The 23,629-nt window shown below is 38.3% G+C and overlaps 1 protein-coding gene across 1 annotated transcript; it reads right to left on the bottom strand.

Annotated features, from left to right (window-relative positions):
* Positions 1-8,381: 8,381 nt before the first annotated feature.
* LOC146393333 (ubiquitin-conjugating enzyme E2 Q2-like) lies at positions 8,382-20,695 on the bottom strand. The gene is made up of 13 exons (XM_084929811.1): positions 19,970-20,695; positions 19,484-19,588; positions 17,447-17,569; positions 17,073-17,126; positions 15,726-15,866; positions 15,244-15,328; positions 14,649-14,709; positions 14,456-14,546; positions 14,301-14,359; positions 14,124-14,172; positions 13,879-13,974; positions 12,246-12,312; positions 8,382-11,630 (listed from the first exon to the last, which is right to left on the bottom strand). The coding sequence occupies exons 1-13, from the start codon at positions 20,126-20,128 to the stop codon at positions 11,599-11,601; spliced, it is 1,122 nt and encodes a 373-aa protein (XP_084785937.1). The 5' UTR covers positions 20,129-20,695; the 3' UTR covers positions 8,382-11,598.
* Positions 20,696-23,629: the final 2,934 nt, after the last annotated feature.

Here is a 23,629-nt window from a genome sequence, read left to right as displayed (position 1 = left end):
GGCTCCCCCATGTTTAACAGATAAAGTTTTATGCTTCAGATCGGGAGCTGTTTGCTTCCTTGCGTGTACTTTTCTCTTCCCATCATGTTAGTACATGTTAATCTTGGTTTCATCTCTCCAAAGATGTCTTTCTTTTTCTTTTCAGAACTGCGCAGAATCTTCTCAGCGTAATCTGGCCTTCCTGTTCTTGAGGGTAGACGGTGGATTGTACTACAACTACAAAAAGATTTATTTGGAATGTATTTATTAATTGGTAATAATAAATAACAACAATTTTTAGAGTGAAAAATATCATTTCAAAGCCCAAATAGGACAATTATGGGGGCCAGTTTAATCGTGTAATCAGTCATTAAGCGCAAGAAGCTTTGTTCATTATTCAAGCAGCATTTACCAAATGCTATTTATATATATAAACTTTCTCACTTTGTCTTAAGAATTGAGGGGTGTTTTTCGGCTCTATAAATGTATTCACACTGTTCATATTGTAGCTGCAAAGCTGTGCCTAATGAAAGCTGGTATGTAAGTAGCTACAGCAACAAAGAAAATAACACAAAAGATTATCCTGCTTAACTTAATATAATGAAACAGTAATGAGTCAACTAGGCTTTGCATTAATCAGCCTGCACAACCCTGCACAACTCATGGAAATGTGATGTTGTCTCTAACAGGCCTAGACTAATTTTCTTTTGTCTCAGATGAGATTTATTTGATCTCTTCTTTCTTGTGTTGAAGGTATTATTTTTGTTTTCTTTATTTGAAAGACAATTTTGGAAGGCATTATTGTCTTTCTTTCTAAGCTATATTAGATCATCATGTGTGTAATATAGCACAGTGTTTGGCTGTTGTTGACTTCAGACAGTTAACTAGAGCCAGAGCAGCTTTTTAAAAATCCTTTACAAACAGTCAAACCAAAGTCAGCATTATATTATAATACTAAATATCACCTTAATTTTTTTTTGTATTAAAAAATCTCCCACGATACATTTTGGCCTTAAGAGAACATTGCAGGCTTTAAAATAAGTATATCAGCTCTAATACAAAGCACATGACAAAAGACAACTACCCCTCCTCGGCACAATATCTGTTTAATATAATCCAAGAAAAATTCTAAAGAGAGAACAGAGTGCTACTCTTTCTGCTCTTTTTGTGGTTTTAAATCAATGCTAAGATGATAATTCAGTTACATTTCTTCACTGCAGGCAGGGGGCTGCGTGAGCGAATCACTGTAAGATGAACGGTCCATTTCACTGAAATCATTGCTTTTCCTATTGATCATCTGATGCAGGTCTAGCCCGAGTCCAGATATAGTGCTGAAGAAACATATACATCGCATTGGAGGAAAAAAACATGCAATCTCTGCCTGGAGGTCTACCACACACACACACACACACACACACACACACACACACACACACACACACACACACACACACACACACACACACACACACACACACACACACACAAAGAGATGATGATTGGTAGCCTCATCTGAGCAAGCTGATTGATCAAACACACCCCTTCGGCAACTAATTCCCATTAAGACTGTCTAGCTGTTCTTTGTTATTTACTTTGCAGTAACATGAAAGCTAGTTAGCAGTTTGTCATGTTTCCTCCTGCTCTGTGTAGCTTTTTTTTTTTCCAAAGTTTCTAATATAAGAATGATTTAACAGTGGCATGTCTTCTCTGCTGTAATAACTGGAGCATGCATTTTACAGAAGGAACAAACCACAGCGCTCGCTGGACACTATCTCATCCAAGAGTGTTTGGTTTTGTTGTCCTTTTTGTTCTGTCTGAAGGAAACTTTCTGCTACAGTGCCCACACAGTATTGAGTAAGCATCTGGAATGAGTCATAGCCCCTCTAATGGAAATCCATTTAGCCTGGTCTGAAGTATAAGTCTGCGCAGGGAAGCATAGCGTCACGCTGAACTGAACCTCTGGCTATCGTTCACAAGGGAGGACAAGTAGGCAACACTCAAGGTGAAAAGACCAGCCTAGACAATCAACAGCAAAGATATGACTGTTGTGTGACAATAGACGTGTTTGCAGTTAATGACAATTTTTTTTATGAAACTAATTTTAAGGTCAATCTATTTTTTTAAATACAATTTAAAACTTTTGAACAATCCAGGGATCATACTGCTATGCAGTCCAGTCCAGAGTCTTTATGATGGACGACACTCAGTGAGTGTCTTCTCTCAAAGAATTATCGGATTTAAATGAAAAGAACCAGGAAGGCTGCAGAATATGGAGCAAAATGCAGATTCGTGGATCATTAATATTTACATATACTTCAAGCAGAGGGAGAATTGGATTTTGAGGCGGGCCTTTTATGCATTCTGCCTCTTGATTGTAACGTTGCTGCAGCCCATGAGGCAAACTATGAATACATTTGAAGTGAATCTTTTAATGGAGACATGAAAGGAGGCCTGTGAAGGTCAGCTACTCAGTAGTGCTGAGAGCAACTGAGCTCCTTTAACCTGTTTGTGTCACTAAAAAATTGAATAAGAAAGGTTTCCTTTTTAAAGTGTAAGTGCTGTAATTTAAGACTAAAATGTATATTCTTCTCTTTTATCACTGGAATTATGAAGCCTAATGTTTTCTCAGTAGCAGGCAACCATTTATATAAAGCCTTGCTGCTGGTGGATATAAGCAATCAATCTCTAATTGCTTTGTTGAATATTAGCAGACAAGAATTATATTCAACAAACCTTTATCGAAGCATGTTTGTGTAACGTTGATGTTTTCTTTAATGAACACACACAAAAAATGTGGCCCCAATTCTCCATTTTTGTATTGTTTGAGGTGAATAACTACAGTGAACACTTGTGCTTTTACTTTGGTTCTTTGGGGAAAGACCTCATGGTGGTTTGGGTGGAAACTTGTTTGCATCATCTGAAACCCTTAAGGAAATTTTCCCAACCTGCCAGATAGCCTATATATGTCACTCACTCACTTGCTTGTTTCGACACATGATGAGAATTTTCAAATTATTTAAATAATCCGTCCTGTAATTGTGCTTGATCTGCATTGCGGCCCCTCAAGATGCTCAGCTGAGGATTATAAGGGAAAGCTTTTCTTCAGCTTCACATGTGTGTAAGGGCCGGGACTGAAAAATGAAAATATAAAATATTCCCACAAGGTCTGCTTCATGTTCCTGTTTCTCTTCCACAGATTGTGTTAGTGTCACTTTAAAGTATCATATCAATACTGGAAAAGTAATAGGCTCCATCACCTTTTTCATGTCTTTGTGGTGCCTTTCTACACTAACTTTTATAATTTGGTTCTGTGCGTCTGTGGGTTGGTTCAAAAGATTTCATGATTCATTTTCTATTCTGTGCACTTTGTCAGCCACCAATTTATTTTGAAGGCCTTGAAGGTAAATCTGTTGTCAGTCGACTGGTGATGTGAATTTAGATATCCCCTGCCAAGGACAGACCTGGTAGCAATAAGAGACATGAAACAGAAAGGCATAAAGAAATGCAGGAAGGTTATATTTAGGTCTAAACTACTTTTCTTTGTCATTTATTTGTTGTTGATTCCGCCTTGTGTGCAGAATTATCTTCTGTGATGATATGAACAGGATTTAAGAAATCTTTTGTTAAAAAACCAAAACAGGTCATTGTGCAAATTCCACTTGCTGTAGATTCACGCAGCAAGACCTGCAACCCAGGTCTTATTTCAGTTGCTTAAGTAATCCAGCATAAAGCACAAAAAAACATCTGTTGATTTTAATTCTCTTATCCAATTCAGAGTAGGAGCCTATCATGGGGTGAGAGGTGGGGTCACTAATCTCTCAGAGGCCTAACATTTGGAGTTAGACAACCGTACATGCTCACATTGACGTCTATGGTCAGTTTAGTCTTTGGGAGAAAGCTGGATTACCCAGAGAAAACCCACACGGGGGAGAACATGCAAGTTCAAACAATGAATACATTTGTCATATGTAAAGATTTTCATTTAAAAAAACAGCTTTATGACAAAACAATTTTTCCCACAGCACACTTAAGGTATGACTATGCAGCGCATTGTTGCTGCCAATAAACTAGTGGATCATATGTCCTTGGAACAAATGAGGTATCTTCTGACCTTCACAGTGACATCAGCAATTGCACAGTGGGTACTGTGGGTTACGCTAACCAGGCTGTCAAAAAGATCCAACAAACTGTCTTTCGCTGCGGTTGCAGCCACTCCTGCCTCAGATGATGATGACTGTTAAGCAGTTTGTGGTGTCATGAGGTTTGTTCTACACTCTGTCAATCAAACCTTATAGCAACAGGGAAACCACCTGTCGAAACTAGGGTGAAACACACCAAGATCTCATTTAGTTGAGGTCACATGATGTGGGAGTTTTGAACCACGCTTTGGAGAATTGTTTCGAAACATGCTCACGGTTAGCTCGATACAGCTTTGAGACATCAGTATCGAGCGTTCAATCTATAGTTGTCTGTCTCTCTGTGTTAGCCCTGCGGCAGACTGGCGCAGGGCTAACACAAGGGTGTACCCCACCTCTCGCCCTGTGACAACCGAGATAGGCTCCAGACCCACCTACCACAGCCCTGAATTAGATATGCAGAAGAAGATGGATGGATGGATTCACACATACAATAATGTATTATTCAGTAGCCATTCATAATGTTCTCCCTGTGACAACTATAACAGTCTGTACATTCATCACAAGGAGATTTCTAATATGTGATAATATACTTATCTATCCTAATTACTAGGTTATGTTGTCTTCTCCATCTTCATCGCCTAAAGCTCGAGGCCTCAATTTCAAATAAATGACTAATTATTTTGATCTAAACATCAGCACAGTGTGAGCAGTAGAGTGTTTTATAGCTTTTCACTATCTGTCTGTGGGGATGACACCTGACATAGCGATCGAGATGATCTGCTGTAACATCAGGTCACACTGAGATTTGCTCTTTTTTCAGAGAGACACGATTACTCTAGCCCTGTGCCTGTGCTCTCAATTTAGCTTAACAAGGCTCACACGGAGCACTATAAAAGTGCTGCTTGTCTATTAATACCAGGAAGCACCTGCTGTCTGTTAAAACATCTGGTTTTGGTCCTGTTGCACTGTTTAAAGCATCTTTGGGATACTGACCGCAGGAGTTGGCAGGAACAGATTACTTTAATTAAATGCATCCAGGAATAAAAGACAACTACAGGCTGTCACATCCTAAATGAGACACAGTGCTGTGACAGTGACACGTTTTTTTAAATGGGGGGGGGGGGTGTTAATATTTCCATTTCCTTTTTATGATGTTTATTAAAATTTTCAGTATCAAACAGGAAATTTAAACCTTTAAACTTGTTCTAAGTGTGTTGTCTTTCTTGGAATTGTACATACACTAATCATGGGCATGAATGGTAGTTTTTAATTGCTGGCAACACAACATCCACAGATCACGATGCTGCCACCGCCATGCTTGGGAGTACATATAGTGTTCTTAGGTTAGAAAGCCTCATCTTTACTTTTAAGTATTTGTCTTCTTCCTCATTTATTTTGTTTTCCTGCATATTTACTTATACATTTCACATCATCAAATATATTTTAATATTAGACAAAAATAAAAAAAAAATGTAGTTTTTAAATGATTATTTCATTTAAGGGGAAAAAAAGGCGATTGAAACCTACCTGTGAAAAATTCTTATGTACAGTTGTTTGATGATTTCCAAATCTGCAGTAGCTCCAAGAGACCTTTACAACTGCTGTCTAAAATTCTCCTTCTTAACTCTTCACTGGGTTCCTTAGACTTTCCCCATTGTTCTCAGTATTGGTTAATACAATGAGTTCTTTCAAACAAATCCTTTTCATGCTGGCAAAGAGAAACTACCAGTTGTAGTGGGTCATGATCACCAAACAGAAGACCTTGGCCCTATTATATTTTCTCCCGCCTTCCTTTTAAATTTTCTTTCCTGTCTGTCAGCTTAGACATTCTCATACTACACATATGTTGCAATAACTGAAATAACAGAAATTGATAAACAGATGAAAGAAACACACAAACAAGAGGAGAATTTATAGAGCTCATCTTGAAAAACATCAAAATATATTTGGCACAACATTGCATTCAGATCATAATTCCGATTGCAAAAGCTGCCAGGCAAGACTGCTTTAAGAAAAAGAACCCTTAGTACATCTTATTTAAAGATTTGAGTATAGATTTGAGCCTGTATACTTTTGACCCTGCGTGGATTAGCGAAAACTCAAAATGAATTTAGACCTTTGCACTAAATGCTTTATCTTAAGTGATTAAAGATGTATGCTATACAATCATGTCACTTGATAATGAGAACGATTCTGTTCCCTTCACAGGCAAAACAGCAAGGCTATTTTAAAAAAATGTTTCAAGGCTAAGCTAAATACTAGCTGTCTGTGGACAGCTAGTATTTACAGTAAACATAAATGAAATCTTTGCTATCTGCATTAACCGTAATGTGATATCTGCCCAGTTGGTGAGAGGAGGAGGATTGGTGAGGTGCAGGACTAAAAGGCTCAGAGCTCCCAGTTGATGCACACAATCTGAATCTGGGTTTACACTTGAGCATGTTGCCAGTAAAAGGTAATACAGTCAGGCTCTGATGGACGTGGCTATCAAGCTGGAGGCTATCAATCAGCTCCAGCTGGTTTTGAATGCGTCCCACCACGCAGTGCTCTGGCCCAGGGTGGAGGAGGAAAAGTCAGCTATTTCACGCCCTGAGTTTGGACACTTAATCACACAGATGCACAGGGTATTTCCTTTGTGTTCCACCTTTGCTCATCTCTTGCAGAGCTGGATCTAAGGTAAGCAGCAGGTTGGACATGGATAATGAGCCCTTCTCTTCTCCAGCTCAGAGGGCAGCCATCCAGACCTACCAGTAAACAAAAATAAAAACTGCTGTAACAACCGGCCATTAGCCTTTTGTTGACAAACTGCTTGTTTCCACTTCTCATTATGCTGGCATCCAAGTTTAAATTAGAGATGTGGTACCAGTTCCTAATTTTGTGGTTCTTGGCTTAAGTGGTTTATAAAACCCATAACTATCCAGGTTGCAACAGGATGACAATCAATTGGTCGTCCGTTATCAGTGATGGGTCTCCTGCTCGTTATGAGACCTGTTTGGGATTAATTCCGCTATTTATCACAAATGTGACATCCATGGGGGAGAAAAAAAACTGATGGTAGATTATGAACTGTCCATGTCCATATGAGACTGAATTCCATCAATAGCAAACCTTTCACTGAAAGAAATGACCTCATTATTCATTCATTCATTCAACCTTGGAGGAAATGAGCTACAGAGACGGTAAGAACAGGAATGAGTTTTATAATGGAGCACCAACTGCGGACCAATGTTACAAGCCAATGTTGAATATCACAACTGACTTTAAAAAAAAAAAAAAAATAGCCTCAAGTTATAAGGGTGCTCCATTACCACCTAGTGGTGTTTTCTAGCACAAACAGAACCTGGAAGGCAAACTAACCATTTAACTAATTGTACTATTAAACCATTAGTTAAAACACTAAAGAGGATCAAATCTGTTTATCTCATTTACCCAGCACACCACCTGTTCAAGTAGTTTCCCTTTGGGAAGTTGCAATAAATTATTGCCATCCAAAGAAACTAAACCAAAAATTGGAACTTCCTCTACTCCCTGCAAGATTATCGAAGCAGAGAAAGTCTCCAATTTGATCCCATGCATCCACTTCCCTTAAGCTGTTACTGTTGCCTTCACACTAGATGCATCTATGGGTATGTGACACTGATGCAACCATACTGTCATCTGACTACAATGGTCAAGTTTAAATTACTTCAGACATACAGCAATGTAATCTGAACATTTCATCATAATTGTTGGTGCACCGTGCTAGTTCAGATACCTATATACATCATCTGAGCAGGTCCTATTATTTATTATACTAAAAAAGGCATAGATTCTTAGATACAAGTTAAAAAAACAAAACCTTAAAATCATGTTTAAAGAGAAGCAGATGGACAGTTACTGAAGTCACTGCCACATTTCTTTTGGTCTTGTCAAGATACTAGGTGAGGAAGGCTAAGCAAAAGCTGACACCTGAATAATTAGGCAAACACCACCATCTACTGGAAAATGTAAGACATGCACTCAAACGCTAATAAAATTAAACTGCATGGACATCAGCACCTGCAAAAGTACAGTACAGTAAATATGCATGTGTGTAACCAAAAAAAGTTTTACACTTTAGTTTCAAAGTCTGTTAATTACCGTTTAGGCTAGAGTAACATATTGTACTCCAACACCAGGTTTTCCAGTGTATATTCTACCTTTCATCAACCCCAAGATGAATAAGTAGAGATCATCTTACTTCCATACTTCTAATCAACTTGTATAAATAAAGAAATAAAAAAATTCATAAAATTCTTTATTCATAAACTTGATGCAAGTTTACAAATTACTTTACATGGTCAAAATCACCCTTGCAATGGAAAAAAAAAAAAGAAAAAGAAAAGAAATTAAACGAAAACAAAGCATGCCGACAGTGCATAACTTTATAACCCGGCCACCGCAGTTAATGAAGCAAGGTGAAGAACCCAGTTTCAGGCTAGTTCAGTCCTCCGATACGTTACTCGTCAAGCCAAGGTTTTGTTAGTCAGACATATGTTGGTGTAATAAAAGCTCTTATTTGGAGCACAACAGACTTGAGTACACCATTACCCCAAAAGGTCAAGTTAAAGATGCAGGATTATAATTGATCTGATGGCACACGAATCTGAACTGCGGCTTTTGTTGGGAACCCTGGCATCTTTGAAAAAGTAATCCAACCAGGTAGGATGTCTTGTAAGTCCATGAGTCTCATACTGTAGCTGACCTGGTTAATTAAACAGCACACAGGGAGAAACAATTCTGTGCACTGATGTAGTAGGAAAGCACAAGTACACATGTGTTGAAAAACTGGATACATCTATTAAAAAAAACAAAACAAAAAAACAAAAACCAAACAGCCAACCACTTGTCTTTGGTTGCTTAGGGGAAACGATCCACTGATAAATGGACATGCAAAATACAGCAATATCAAAGACACAGGGTAGATGTTTCCTTAACTCCTGATCAAGTGCTTTATAATCAAAAAACATCTCTTCTCCATTTTGTTAAATCATTCCAAACACTTGCCAAGTAAATATTAACTTCAGAATCCTATCTGCAATTTGACAATAAAACCTACAGGTAAAAAGGGGGCGTAGTTTTAAAACAGCCCAAAAAAAGATTGCCAAATTCAATTTTTTTTTTCCTTTTTCATGACGATATTCTGAAGCAAGAGCTTGGAAAATCGAGTGTGCAGTATGTATTCCTGAGTTTGCTTCTCCAGATAATGCAGGGGTGGGCTCAACAATATTACCGGAGTGAAGTGAATACCAATGCACATCATAACAGTTAACAACCATGCCAATAATCCATAGTCATGTTGAGATTGTTGTGGTGAGAACACCACAAGAGGGTGATTCTCGCCATATCCTGCAAGCCTCAATACATGCCAGACGTGCTGAACACGAACAAGCTCTATGCTTTGTACCCATCTCACACTGTTGAGACTGAGGTCAGTATCACTGAGGAAATTCTAAATAAACTCAAATATGAGGAATGCCTGTATGAAATAGCATAACTAAGCTTTCTACGCTGGTCATCAGGACAACATACTGAAAACAATGCAAGTAACCACACAACAGAACACCCACAACAAACGTGTAACTGCATTAATTGGAATGCTCCACAGTTTCTGCATATTATTCACATTACATCAAAGCCTCAGCATGCTGAGGGGTACAGCAGCGCTGAGAGTGGTCATGAATAGTAACCAGAGAGGTGGTAATGGGAAGAGCTAGGTCTTTCCTGTGGCAAATCTGAACAAATATTTATCAAACCTGACCAAATATTCTGGAAATGGAACAGCCTCGAGTTGATCTTGCCAAGTGTGAAGCTAGAATGGTAAGGAAAGGTAAATGGAAAGGTATATGGTCAAGACTATTGCTGTGAATTTGTAGCTCTGACTGAACTTTAAAACAGCCATGAGGTCAAGGAAAAGTCAGCAGGTAAAAGGTCACTTTTTTCCTAGACTGCAAAATTGGAAAAGTGGTCAGGATGTAGACCAGTTACAATAACTAAGCAGGTAACTATACTGTTAAGGTCTTAAGACTAATTTTTAGCTCAACAAAACTCCACAAGACTGTCTTCACTGCATAGCCTTACTGAGGTTCGTCTGGTTTAAGTGATTAGATATGAATAGCCAAACCTTTGGCATGCCAGGAACAGCTGCATCTATGCCAATATTGTTAGGGTCATTGTAGTTAGAGGTGCCATCAAATAAGGGGAATGATTACTGTCACTGCTGTCAATAAAATAAGGATATATATATATATATATATATATATATATTTATAAAAACAACAAAAACCGCAGTAGTCATAAGCTTACATAAGAACATGGTGAACTTTTGTTTCCTTCTGCAAGAGTGTCAATGAAGCAACTTTCTTACTCTAAATGGGTCTTGAGAAGTTGCAGTGCCCCTGCAGTTAATAGTCAAGAGTATATTGTAATACAGTCTCTGCCCAGCCAAAGACCCCGACAAGGTTACATTATAAACAATTAAATCCTTTTGCAGAAATACAAATGTACATGTTTACATGTGGAGTTAAAATCAACTACATTACAGTGTAATCCAATCCGAACATGCCCCTGCTTTGCCTGATGAGATTTTCTATGTTGCCACTCAGGCACCACATCTCTCCTGCAGGAGGTGGTCCAGTGGCTGCTTGGGATGATAACAGTGATCTCCAAGCCCAGGAGGATGCTGTTCGTCATTATGGGCTGTGCCACTCAGACTGGAAAAGTCTCATCATCTTCTTCCCCAACTCAAGGTTTCAAGCTTTAAAAGACAGAGGTTTGAAAGCAAACTATCCCCAGAATCATGTTATTCCAGAGGAGGGGTCTTGGCATGAAAGATAATATATGAGCACAATATTACAGAGGCCATCCAAGGAGAGAAAAGGTGGGGGTCCTTCCAAACACTAGCATTTAAATGTCCTTCCCAGCTACCAGTGCATCATATTAGGGAATGTCACAAGCCATTCTCAGATCCAGTTTGTGACCAGAAAGGCCTTGTCTGGCAACTGGAACATCAGACTGCCACTGCTGGAGGATAAAGCCATGCCGCACCTTTCAATCCACAGCCAGCAAGTAACGTTGGCATGCTCAATGCCAAAACCAAAGGGTGAGAAAGCACATAATATTGAGTCTACCGATTTAATGGAGTATGGGACAAATGTTGAATGAAAAAAATAATCTGATTGCATCAGACAACAGAAGTATAAAGGGAAGTAATATCTGAGGAGAGGACACTTTTTTCCAATAGCTAATGAAATTGGATGTAAATTTCATGTAGAGGTGGGATGTCTCTGTGTTTGTGTGCTAGTTTTTGGGTTGTCAATTAATGGGAAATTTGGTATAGAGTTCCAAGTGTCATGTAGATAACAAAAATAGTTTGCAGGATAAAAACAATATTGGTCGCAAGGAAAAGGAAAAGAAAAATCTAAGACATATGGTCCCAGTTCAGGAAAGGCAACAGTCTGTATTAGCCGTCCTCCTTAGGGGGTGTGTACCAGCCTAGGAAAGGAAGATAAAGGAAGACGATGACTACAGGGTAAAGAAAAACAAAGTCAATAATAGCGAATGTCAAAATGATTGACCACATTACTTTCTACCTCACTGGCTTGCATCTGAATTTAGCAACATGTGTGGTGACTGGTGCAAGAACCAAAACCACCATGCAAATTTTTTTTTCAGTTGTTAGACTAAGGACATATAGTGCACATTAGGATCTGGCTTTGTATGTTTGTTTTTTTCCCCCAGCAGTCCTTTTCAATTGCATTCATTGCCATTAATCATATATATACTAAATATGTTCAGTTCCTAAATTATTGATTTTATTTAATCAAAGACAGGTTTTATTGTAGCAGAGTGACATGAATCAGAAGCAGACTACATTCAAATGTAGTCCATGTTAGGTGTGTGTGTGTGTGTGTGTGTGTGTAATTAATATATATATATATATATATATATATATATATATATATATATATATATATATATATATATATACACACACATATACAGTTAATGATCCAATATCCCTCGGCTTTAATGGCTGAGAGGGTTTTGGTTTCAGTAAACAAGGTCTGCAATGTATTCTGTATGAAACTGGAGACAGAAAACACTCACCGTTCTTTTCATGGATCTGAACCAGGGATTTGTAGGACTGCTGTGCTCTGGCAAGATTGTACTGATTCTGCATTAAAAGATGAAAATGAAGCCAACTTTACCATGAGCACTGAGTTTAGGATAACATTGGAGAATAAGCAAATTGCAACGACAGCTGTTTCCTACAAGAAAAGGAGATTATTATCTAGCTAGCTCTAACATCAAGACCAAAACAGTGTGCAAGGTAGATGATAATGAAGACACTTTTTTGTCCTTCATACCAGACTGCATTCACAAACACCATCACCATTCAAGCTAGACTGCACCTGTAGTGCACCACACTACCTTCAGTACTAAAGTGTTAAGAATTCTGGGTTAACACATAATTTCCTTAGTGATTAATAAAGTATTCTGATTCTGATAACAGAGATATTTTAAACTACAAATACAAAATCCAAACTGTTCCACTTCCATTAATTTGTCCATTGTTGGACAAATTGAAAATTTACAGGGAATAAAATGTACAATAAAACCTTTATACAGTGCAAAACCTGTAGCAACAGTAAGATGATGTGTCCCTTTATTCTCAGACTCACTGAAGTCCTATTTACATTAGTACCTACTCTGATCGACTCAGCATGGTTTGCCACAGTTTTCAATTAGGTCACAGTACCTGGTACCAGATACATTTTTAGTACCTGCTCAGATCGCTCGGGTTTCAAGCGATCCAAGCAGGTACCAAAATGTGGCGTCTTCAGACTGCATGCCACCGACTGGCTGGTCAGTAGCGCCATTTGATGAGTCATAAGAGCGTCTCGTTCACGTAAAAATGAAAACCGCCATTTTCGAAACCCAGCAACGAGGGATATGGCTACAAAAAACAACTTGCCTCAACATCCACCTTTTTTGTAGCGTTTGTGTCACATATTAATTAGATCACAGGACGCTCGGACAAGCTGCTATGACGACGACCACAAAAGTTAGGTAGTACTGGATTATAATGGAAAACCCAACGACCCGAGTTGAGTCGTGGCAATCCGTGGGGAGTTGATCCGAGTAGGTACTAATGGAAAAAGGGGCTTAAGTCATCAATTGTATATATTTTCACAAATGGGCTGGTGTGGTCCCCTGTCTGACTCAATTTTACTTTCTTCTTTTTGGTATCTTTTTTTTTTTTTTTAACTATCCAACTTATAATAGACTAATCTAAGATCAAACATGAAGACTGGCTTCATTTTAAGACTCTATATGTAGACTATACATGCAAACCTGCAACATGTTTTACACAAATAGCCTTAAAAGTGGTGTACAGGAAAAACACAGGTGAACTACACTCATTATCAGATCTGTTGTCATTAGGAAAGAGTAAATTGCAATAACTGAAAACTATTGCAATGTCATGCCAAGAAAGATGAAAAGCTGTTTTGCTTCCTATCTGAGACAGCCTGTACTGTGCATCCCTACTCAGTCCAATTTGATAGGAATTAATAAACAAATCCAACATTCACTACCAAAACAAGAGGCTGTTGCACAGTATGACTGGCCATCACTTAGAACCATGTAACTGTGTGAAAGCCCCTGTCACTTTGGTTCACATAATTCACTATGTGAATCCACCATTATATCAGAGCTGAAATGAAGCTTCCTCACTTACTTTATTGGCTCCAAACTGCACTCTGGCTTTTCCTTTAACTAAAGTGGCATTGATCTGCATGATAACAGACTCAATGGAATAGGCACTGCTCCAACCCTGCAATCAGAAAACCAAATGTCAATAACAGCAGGTTTAAAAAAATATATATATATTCAAAGAGTAGAAGGAAAAAAAACCATTGAAAAACAAACTAAGGCAATACCTAAATTTGCCGTCTGCGTTTTATGAAACCATTCTAAAAATACCTGTTTAGTAAGAAGTTCCATGCACAGGGCACCTCCGCCAAGAACATAACTAAAGCACGGGAAAGAAAACAATAAGGCAGAGTCACTTTTTAAATCTTACACTAATGCAGTCTCTGCTTGATAATGGCAACTTAAAAGGGAAGAAATTATAGAAGTGTACCAAGAAAATTAACTTACCCTCCAGAAAGCACAGGAGAAACTACCCGGACAAACGGTGGATCAAAGGGGAAATTATCCTGCAGAAGTAACCAGAAAAAAGGTTCATTTACTTCAAAAGATTCCTACATTGCTATTTACTTTGATTTTGTTAGCAAAACATCAAGTTTACTTACTTTATATGAGAAGTTTAGTAAAATGTAGTCCATTCCCTCCTTTTCCTTTAGCACTTGTAAGTCACTGTGTAAAGGGCTATCTGGATCCACCCTGTAGGTCATAAAAATCGCACAGTTTGCCTTTTTGCACTTATATATAATTTATTTTTATTTTTTTTTTAAATTCATGACTCAATATCCTAAAGTTACTTACGTCCTCAGTTTGACGTGCCATTCGTATAGGCTGTCATTAACAAGTTCAACTGAATAGATGCCTGCAAAAGAAATTGTTTAAAATTGAACCTTCAGATATCTGCAATTGCAAGGCCTAGTAGCAGACTCCCTAATAAACCCTGTCCTTTTGATCAGCTCCCTCTTGAGAGTGGTGCGTAAGACACAGAGGCAAAGTATAAAATGCATTTTGTTTAATATGACCCACCGTCACATTCTGTCAGCCAATATTCTTATTCTGCGGTGTGTTGCTATAGAAAGATTGTCAGTAAACAGTAAAGGGTGTAGATGCCTACAGTACAAGCACCACACCCACATGAGTGTTCATGTCCTGACCTCATTAGGACAAGACAGAAAGAGTAAGGTACCTCACAATGGTGAGAGTAAGGAATTTAGCACGTTAAACATCCTCCCAAATACTTTCCTCTGACCATGTAAATGCCACGGCTCTCATATTGCAATGCCTAACGTTCAAAAACATTCCTCCATTACAAACAAAGACAGGACCCATGATACATTTATGTGTGATTATTTTTTGTTGCTCAAAGGTTAAACAAATCCATGTGTACTGTTTATACCTGTCTTATAACTCTGAGACCTGTAGATCTCTCTTAGTTCCTTCATCAAACGGTCAGAGGCTTGCACTGAGCCAGACACAGCTCCCTGGAAAATATAAAACAACTATAAAAGACAAAGAATGCAGTCCTAGGGGTAAAGCTGCCATTTTTACTTAAGCTGGGCCAGTATCAGAGACAAAGCTTTATCATATCAGACATCAATATTTATATCAGTACCCCACATTGAGGGCATCTTTTGTTATGTATATATATGTGTGCACATGAAACAGTCTATGAACTACAACAGCTACATTCCTGGGAATATTACCCCCCCCCCCAAAAAAAATAAACAACTTTAATGTTGTTTTCAAGGGCAGAAGTTTAAAAAAAAAAGTTATTCACTAATGCAATCACTAATGACAAACGGGGTATACCGAAATGCTGCATAGATTAATGAATTAGAAGCAAGGTGTGATAAACCGGCCTTTTTTCCTGAAACTTACATTCAAATGGTCCTGGCGCTGGTTCTTTCGGATCTTCTCCAAGATTGCCAAATTCTCCTTCTCAATCCCATCATCCTCAGATTTCTTCCCATCTACGGGCTCCTCCTCTTTCATTTCATAGTGGTCCAAATCCTCGATGTCCTGTTGGTTCATACTTAATATTTCAAACATTTTAAATAACAACAGCATACACATATACAACAAAACAAAAAGCCCAGGGTTAAGACAAGATGATAAGATGAGAAAAGTTATTAGTGTTTGATTTTATGATGATAGTCATACATGCATAACTTGTGGATATTTTCATCAAACATTTTTCAAATTATAATACATAAACAAAGGCCAAAAGTACTCCACATAAAATCCATACAAATTAAGGAGTCGAGGGGAAAAAAAAAAATAGAAACAAAGACAAAAAAGTCAATTCACAAAGCATGACTTGGGCTTACTGGGTTTCACTTTAAATTTGACCCTGGGTAGCAACAGCATTACTGCATTCTTGGAAGAGACCTCCGTGCACAGATACCAAGACGATTAAAAGTATTTTATAACATCTAAATTCTGTCTTTTTGTTGATCAAAATCAGTATGAAATATGAATTATTAGGAGCAACTAACTGTATCATACCCTACCCCTTCTCCTTGAAGCAATTTTAAAATCTTGTTCTATAAACTTAAACATACGGTCTGAAAACAGGTCATATATTTGCAACTTAATGTTTGCAAGAAGACTTTTGAATTCTGTTTTCACATTTATCCCAGAAAGTTGCTTTCAGAACATTAAACACCACTGAGGTTCCAGCTATTTTTTTTTTTAAATAAATAAGACCTTAAAAAAAAAATCTGATCTATTGGTTTCTCTCATTACTTAATGATAGAGCTGTACTACTGATAAATCTGTTAACTAACTAACTAACTAACTAACTAACTAACTAACTAACTAACTAACTGACTTTATTTTTGCTGACTTTCCTTTTTGATATTGACTAATATGTTAGCTCTTTTCTACTCTTACTGACCAAAGGAGCTTAAAATTCAAACATTCATACAGCATATATTACACTTTATACAGCATATATCACTCAGACTCACGCACAGCCCTGATTTGGCTGCAGAAGTTGTGTTGCCTTTAGCACCCATGCGTTTAACCTGTTCATATATTTTTAATCTTATAGTTTTATCTTACTTTGGGAAAGAAAAAAAAAAATCAGCAGACCCTTTCATGTTGATAACTATGAGGAATGTAAAGGCAGATAAGGAACAGAGATTCTGGGTATGTTGAATTTGTTTCAAAGTACAGGCTCCAGAGTAATGCGTCAGGTTTTTTAGACTGAAGAGGATGACTTACTTCTCCCATTTCCTCCTCATCTTCTTCTTCAGATGTGACCTCCTCTGTTCCATGCTACACACACAAAAAACAACACAGACCATAAGGAGTTAATTAGTTTGCAAAATAATATTTAAAAAAAAAAACAGGAGAACACATTTTACTAAACATGGGAAGTGCCAATTCACTGACTTGAAGAAGAGCCTCACATGAATCACAAAGGGTGTTTATAATGCAGAGGGTCATTTCATAACTAACTATAAGTGGTTTTTGAGTGCAAAATAAAACATCCCAATCTACATTAAGATATTTTAGCAAGGCATATTCATTAGAAGTAATCTGAGAAGCTATTGTCCATTAGGCTGGATTTGACAACATCAAGTGGGTAGACTTGCTTTTCTGTCTTGTCCAACTGGGCCTGCAGGCAAGGGCTGGTCCAGCATCTCCACATCAGGATGTTGGGGAAGATTATACAGTCGACATAGGTCACAAATTAGTTTCTTCAACTGCTGTAAAAGCTTGAAAGGAAAAACAAAATAAAGAATTGGAGCAACTATACAAGTTTGCAAATAAGAATACAGAGCAAGGCCATATAGCAGAAACATTGACTTTCACATGTTTCTGAAAAAAAAAAAAAGTTGCACACACTATGAGTATAGGAATCAGTTTTGGACAAATGACCCACATATAACTTTTAAAGCTAAGAATTAAACATAGAACATTAGCAGTGCTGCAAACAAATGTGGGAAGACTAGCATTGTATTTAGGCAAAAGGATGGATGACAATCTTTAAACAGGTGTATTATGCTGTTGTAAATTTAGTGCAGCTGAGAAACTGTACCACCAAAAACATCTGTGCTTTTCAAAAAAAAAAAAAAAAAAAAAAAAAAAGGTAACGGAGATCTTATCTATCAACAAAGACAAAGGTTTGTCTCACTCATGTGTCACACAGCTTCACAATGTTGTAATCCTTATATAGACCAATTTAAGTAGCAAACAGAAATAAATCCAACCAAAAAAAAAAAAAGCCCTCCTGTCCAAACACTAACACTTAAATACAACTTATTTTTGTGCTACAAACACATGTAGAAAAAAGGGCTTTAACCCCCCCCCCCCCCCCAAAAAAAGTACATAACCTCATACCAGGGATAAGAACCTACTTGAATATCTGACTACTTGTCAGATATTTTGACCTCTAAAGTTGTCCTGGTGATCTAATATGACTGGAACAAACAACAAACCTGCTCGTTGACATGCTTATCAAATTCCTTAAGTACACGCACAAACTGATGCACGAAAGACTTTTAGATTTGAAAGCCTATGTAAAAAGGTGTGCATTTTGTAAACACAACACTAGTTAAAAAAAAAAAAAGAAGAAAAAAAAGGTTAAATTTCAAAAAAAAGGGGGGGGGGGGGGGGGGGGGGGGGAGAGACAAAACACCAAAGCAGAAACTAAAGGAGCCAGTAGAAAAACAGAAAAACATCCATGGCGCACAACAGTGTGATACTACAGGTAAACGAATGAAATTAAAAAAAGAAATGAAGAGAGGCAAGTGACGAACAAGTGCATCATGGGACACCCCCCAGCAGCTTGAGCTTATAGCAGCATACCTAGGGGATGGTTAAGGGTCACCTGATCCAGTTCGCACTATAAGCTTCATCAGGAATAGAGAATTTTAAGCCTACTCCTAAAAATGTATGCCTGCTTCCTAAATCTAAACAGAGAACTGCTTCCACAAGAGAGGAACCCGATAGCTGGAAGCCATACTTCCCATTATATTAGGAACAACAAGAAAGTCTCCACTTTGAAGAATTTTGAATTCAATTATGAATTTAACAGGTAGGCAATTAAAAGACACTAATATGGAATAAATATGAGCCCCATGTTAGTCTTCTCGCTGTAGCATTTTGAATCTTTTCGGGAAGCATCCAGGTTAACAAATAATATGAAACTACAATATCTAGCCTAGAAGTATGAACAAAAAAAATACATACAAGTTCATATTCAAGATATTAAATTTGATCTCATATTTTAAAAGAAATGCATTCCATCTGTTCTTTGTTTATTGTACTAATCTGAATCCAGCTGTTGTAACATTATCTAGTGGTTTTCGACATGTAGGTCTAGCCTAAAAATATGCTCCTCTATACGCCTGCAGGTGCAGTTTGAATGACTAGGGGAAAAATAAGGAGTGACACTAAAGTTGGAGTTTGCTTATGCTAATAGTGTCTTGGATTAATCTAAAATGCATGTTGGAGCCATCTGTATTGTTGATAACTGCTTAAAAATATGGAAATATGTTTCGCCCTTTAAAGTGAGGCCAGCTTACATCATTATTTGGTTAAGGTTTTGAGGTTGTTAAAGTGATGAGCAGCTCTATTCCTAAAGTGTCTCATGTCACAAAGTGCACTAAGAATATAAGGATATCTACCAGAGTGCTGCCTTTTCTCACATCTTCCAATCTCTCCAAAACTTGAGCCAAGCTCGGGTCATCAGAGTCCACAAACCAAATTGGCGGTGTAGATGGATAAGATTCCTAGAAACAACAAAAAACACAACACAATGATACCAATGCGTTTAACACTTATTTACACGCGTTGCAGGATTTTTAACGCATTGAATTTTACAATTATATACGAAAATTTGAGTTGACGACATTAGCATTCTGGATGCATCGTGAGCTAAATGCTGGGATTGCCTAAAAACATTGCGTAATGTGAACTGCCTGAACAAATATCACCTAACAAATAGCGAAATGACACTGATTATTTCAACTATGTAAAACCTGTCCCACTTAACGTCAGACTGTACGGTTGTGAAGGTAGCTTATTACCTGACTATCAAGTTAACCGGCTAACTTTAGCTCGCTAGCTACCAACAAGGCAAAACCCCGGCATCTGAATTCTCGTCCACTTACCGTTATATTACAGTGGATAATTAATAGCTTTTCCCCAGTTACATTAAACTGGCAACTCAGTTCGTCAGGTTTCCAGTCAATTATCCTGAATCGTTCGTGGTTTGGATCAAAAATGGACTCCAAAAACTTCAGTTCGGCCTTCAGCCCCGACACCGACATCTTCCACGCATCTCCGGCTGGGCCGCTGGGGAGGGGGAGAAGTCGGGACTTAGCTTTCAGCTAGCTAAAGAAACAGCGTAAACTGTAGTAAAAGAAAATGACTATAAAAAGTGGCAAAGAGATGGCGGTCTGCCCCAGCGGATTTAGCTGGATACGCAGTGCCAGCTATAAGTCCCCTCCGGTCAAATTTCACCACAAACGGATGTATTTGCTAATGAAGCAGCTAGTTAGCTCCTAGCTTTAGTCAACGCCTGAAAACAGCGCAGTGCTTGGCAAGCTGCTAGCGAACGAGTTAGCGAGCTAGTCCGTTGTTGTCTTTCCGTCTATTGTTGTTGTCTGCCTATGATAACAACATTTTAAGGCTCTCGCGGTGTTCTGAGACCGTCTCCTTACAGTCCCATCGTGGTGTTCTTTATTATTTACTTAATCGGAAATCAACTATACACTCTGTACGATCTGACCTAATATCCCGCTACAGGGGTAGTGTTTTTCATCCCGGTGCACAACTGTAGCTGGCCTCTTGTGGGGTTTAAAGATGGCGTTCCGCAACCTCCCCGCTCCTGCAGAATCCCAGCATTCAGTGCGTCTTTAATTTATTTTCGGTGTGAGAAAATAAAGGTAAGTTCATGATAATAATGTCATTTAGTCAGGCATTTATTTGAGGACAAAACTTTCACTCTGATGTTCATTTATTTGCAAGTAAAGCTAATTAATTTCCTAAGTTACATATTATATACAGAGTAAAATTCCATGCACAGAACTTAGAATTTAGTTATTTCTAGTGCTTTGAGCATAATTGCTCAAAAAACACAGTGTTGTACAAGTGTGGGTGTGCAATAATGATTAATGTTGTCTTACAAGGGGTCACATGTTGTTCCTGTTATATTTCATAGGGGAGCAGTGCCACCCTGTGCCACCCTTTAGACATGCCCCTGACCAGGGGATGCTATCAGCACAGATATAATGAGGCTTATCTATTTATTTATTTTAAATAGCTAGTAATTGATGTCTGATAAAGCAGTAAGTTATCATTTATGAGGTGAATCCATTTGTTAATATTATATGATGAGTTCTGGCTAGCCTTGAATATGAGCAACCAAACAATTTAACAAAAACATTTTTTTAAATATATTTTCCAAAAGTTAATTATTTATTTGAATTTTCAGTAGCAAGCATGTCAATCTGAACTAAAATGGTCATTAGAGTGTAATACCATGTTTTGATAATATTGACTTGCTGCTTTATTTAAAGTAAAGCAATTAGCCACATTTAGCCTAAGCAAAATATCTGTGTGTGAGTGTGTGTCTATGTATATAAATGTTTAATTAAAAAAACAAATTTTCATCCCCCCCCCCAAGGAACCTCCCAAGGATCAGTCCCATCCATCTTCTGGCCAAAAACCTCAGCACAACATGAAAACTCCTGTTAGGCATCATAGCGGCTAAGATGAATGGGCACTAATTTCAATACATGAGTGGGGCACAGAAAGGAATTGACAGAAATACTACCTGGGGCAATGTCACGGTACTGGGCCATGTGGCCCAGTGTTTGAGTTCTAATGCATATTTTTGTATCCCCATGTTGTAGTGTAACACATCTAGTTGTTTTCTAGTTTGCAGTTTAGTCCTTGGTTTCTTAGTCCCTTTTGTCATCTCTCCCTGGTCCGTGCGTCTACCTGTCATGTTTCATGTCTGTATGGCTCTTGTTGTCAAGTTCATGCCATGTCTATGTCTTTGTGTTTCCTGTTTTATTTTGGAAGAGTCTGGTGTTCTTTGTTCATTGTAGTTAGTGTTACTCTCCCCTGTATTATCATTATGTTTCATTCTAGTCAGCTGTGTTCTCGTGTGTCTCCACTTCCCCTGATCACCTCATGTGTGTATTTAAGTCCTCAGTCTTCCTTTGTTCGTCGCCGCGTCGTCTGTTCAACTTCCCCCATGTTACGCCAGGTTTCAGGACTCTGTGCTGGTCATGTCCATGTTGCGTACGTGTATACGTTTCATAGTTCTTTGTTGTTCCAGCACAGAGTCCTGTTCATAGTTGTCTCCGTCATATGCATCATTGTCACCCTGTCGTCGCTTTCCCTGCTGTCTGAGTTAAGTGTCAGTTCTTAGTTTTCCCAGTTCAGCTTCTACTTTAGTTTTGCCTCTGTGCTTTCTGTTGTTTGCCACATTAATCAGCCCAAATAAAGGCTCGCTTTTTGTTTCAAGTTCAGTACTGTCTCCTCGTCTATGTCTGCACCTGGAACCTCACACTCCCACACACGACCCGCCCGCCGCAGACCGTGACAGGCAAAACATCAGCTGAACTGTAAGCCCAGACTGACCATCCTGTGCACTTCTTGCACTCACTACAAGGCAATTACCAAAAAAAACCCCAAAATAAAAAAAAACCGCAACACATGGATTTTTGAATGCCTTGAACTGCACAAGATTAATTGGACCCTAAGCTGGACTGAAAGACAGCACAGAGGCACTAATCATGGCAGCACAGGAACAAATTCTAAGTTCAAGTTCCATAGATACTGACTGGGGTCTACCACACCAGGCAAGACTCCAGGTGCAAGCTGTGCAAAGATGCCCCATGAGACAATCCAGTACATAACAGCAGGGTGCAGATGCTAGCAGGCAGGGCATATATGGAACGACATAATCAAGTGGCTGGCAGGAACTCTGTACAGGAACATCTGTGCCAAGTATCACTTTGAAATCCCGAGGTCAAAATGTGATATGCTCCCCAGCAATGTTCCCTCTAATTTTTCATGTGTCTGAGCAAACACACAAACTCCCCGAGCGGTCCCTTGGACCACTGTGAGCAACAGCAGACGTGTGCACTGTGGTCACGCCAGCATCGAATCCATCCAAGTTACATGGTTTATTAAAATAATCAAATTACAGCATTTCCATTTATGTTAGACTACCTTTAATTAACTGCTTTAGCCCACTTACAATGAAAATGTAAAAAAAATCTTGTTCATGACCTGTGTAGTATGTTAACACTATTGGAAGTAAAAATAACTTGAACTCCAATTTTGAAAACACAACTTTCTTTCTTTCTTTCTTTCTTTCTTTCTTTCTTTCTTTCTTTCTTTTTTTTTTTATAAAGCTCTGACTTGTATTATGAGTATGAGTCTGTGGTCTGGGAGATAGTCCTGTAACTCTCTGTCTGCAAAATACAGTATATAATGACCAATGTTGGGCAATTAATTATATAGTTACTTCTTCAAAAAAGTAACTGAGTTTTGCAAACAATGACGTTTTTTGCAGCTGTTTACCAAAAAATGCAGCCAAGGCGTTTTGTTTTTAAATAAACATTTCAAACTATTTACAGAACAATCAGCTGTTCTGCATCAAATCTGATGCCACACAAATTATTTGTGCCACTCCAAAAAATAATTTCTGTCCACTATGAGATAAAGGAGAACATCACAAGCCTGATACCTGCAGGCCTGACAACAGGAGATGTATCACTCCTGTAACATTCAGCAGTCGTCTCATTGTTCTG

Source organism: Perissodus microlepis, chromosome 1 (assembly GCF_051167445.1).
Source record: "Perissodus microlepis isolate ML-2025 ecotype Zambia chromosome 1, ASM5116744v1, whole genome shotgun sequence".
Lineage (NCBI taxonomy): Eukaryota > Metazoa > Chordata > Actinopteri > Cichliformes > Cichlidae > Perissodus > Perissodus microlepis.
Note: the sequence above shows the minus strand (reverse complement) of the source record. Positions and strands in the feature narration are given on the sequence as shown.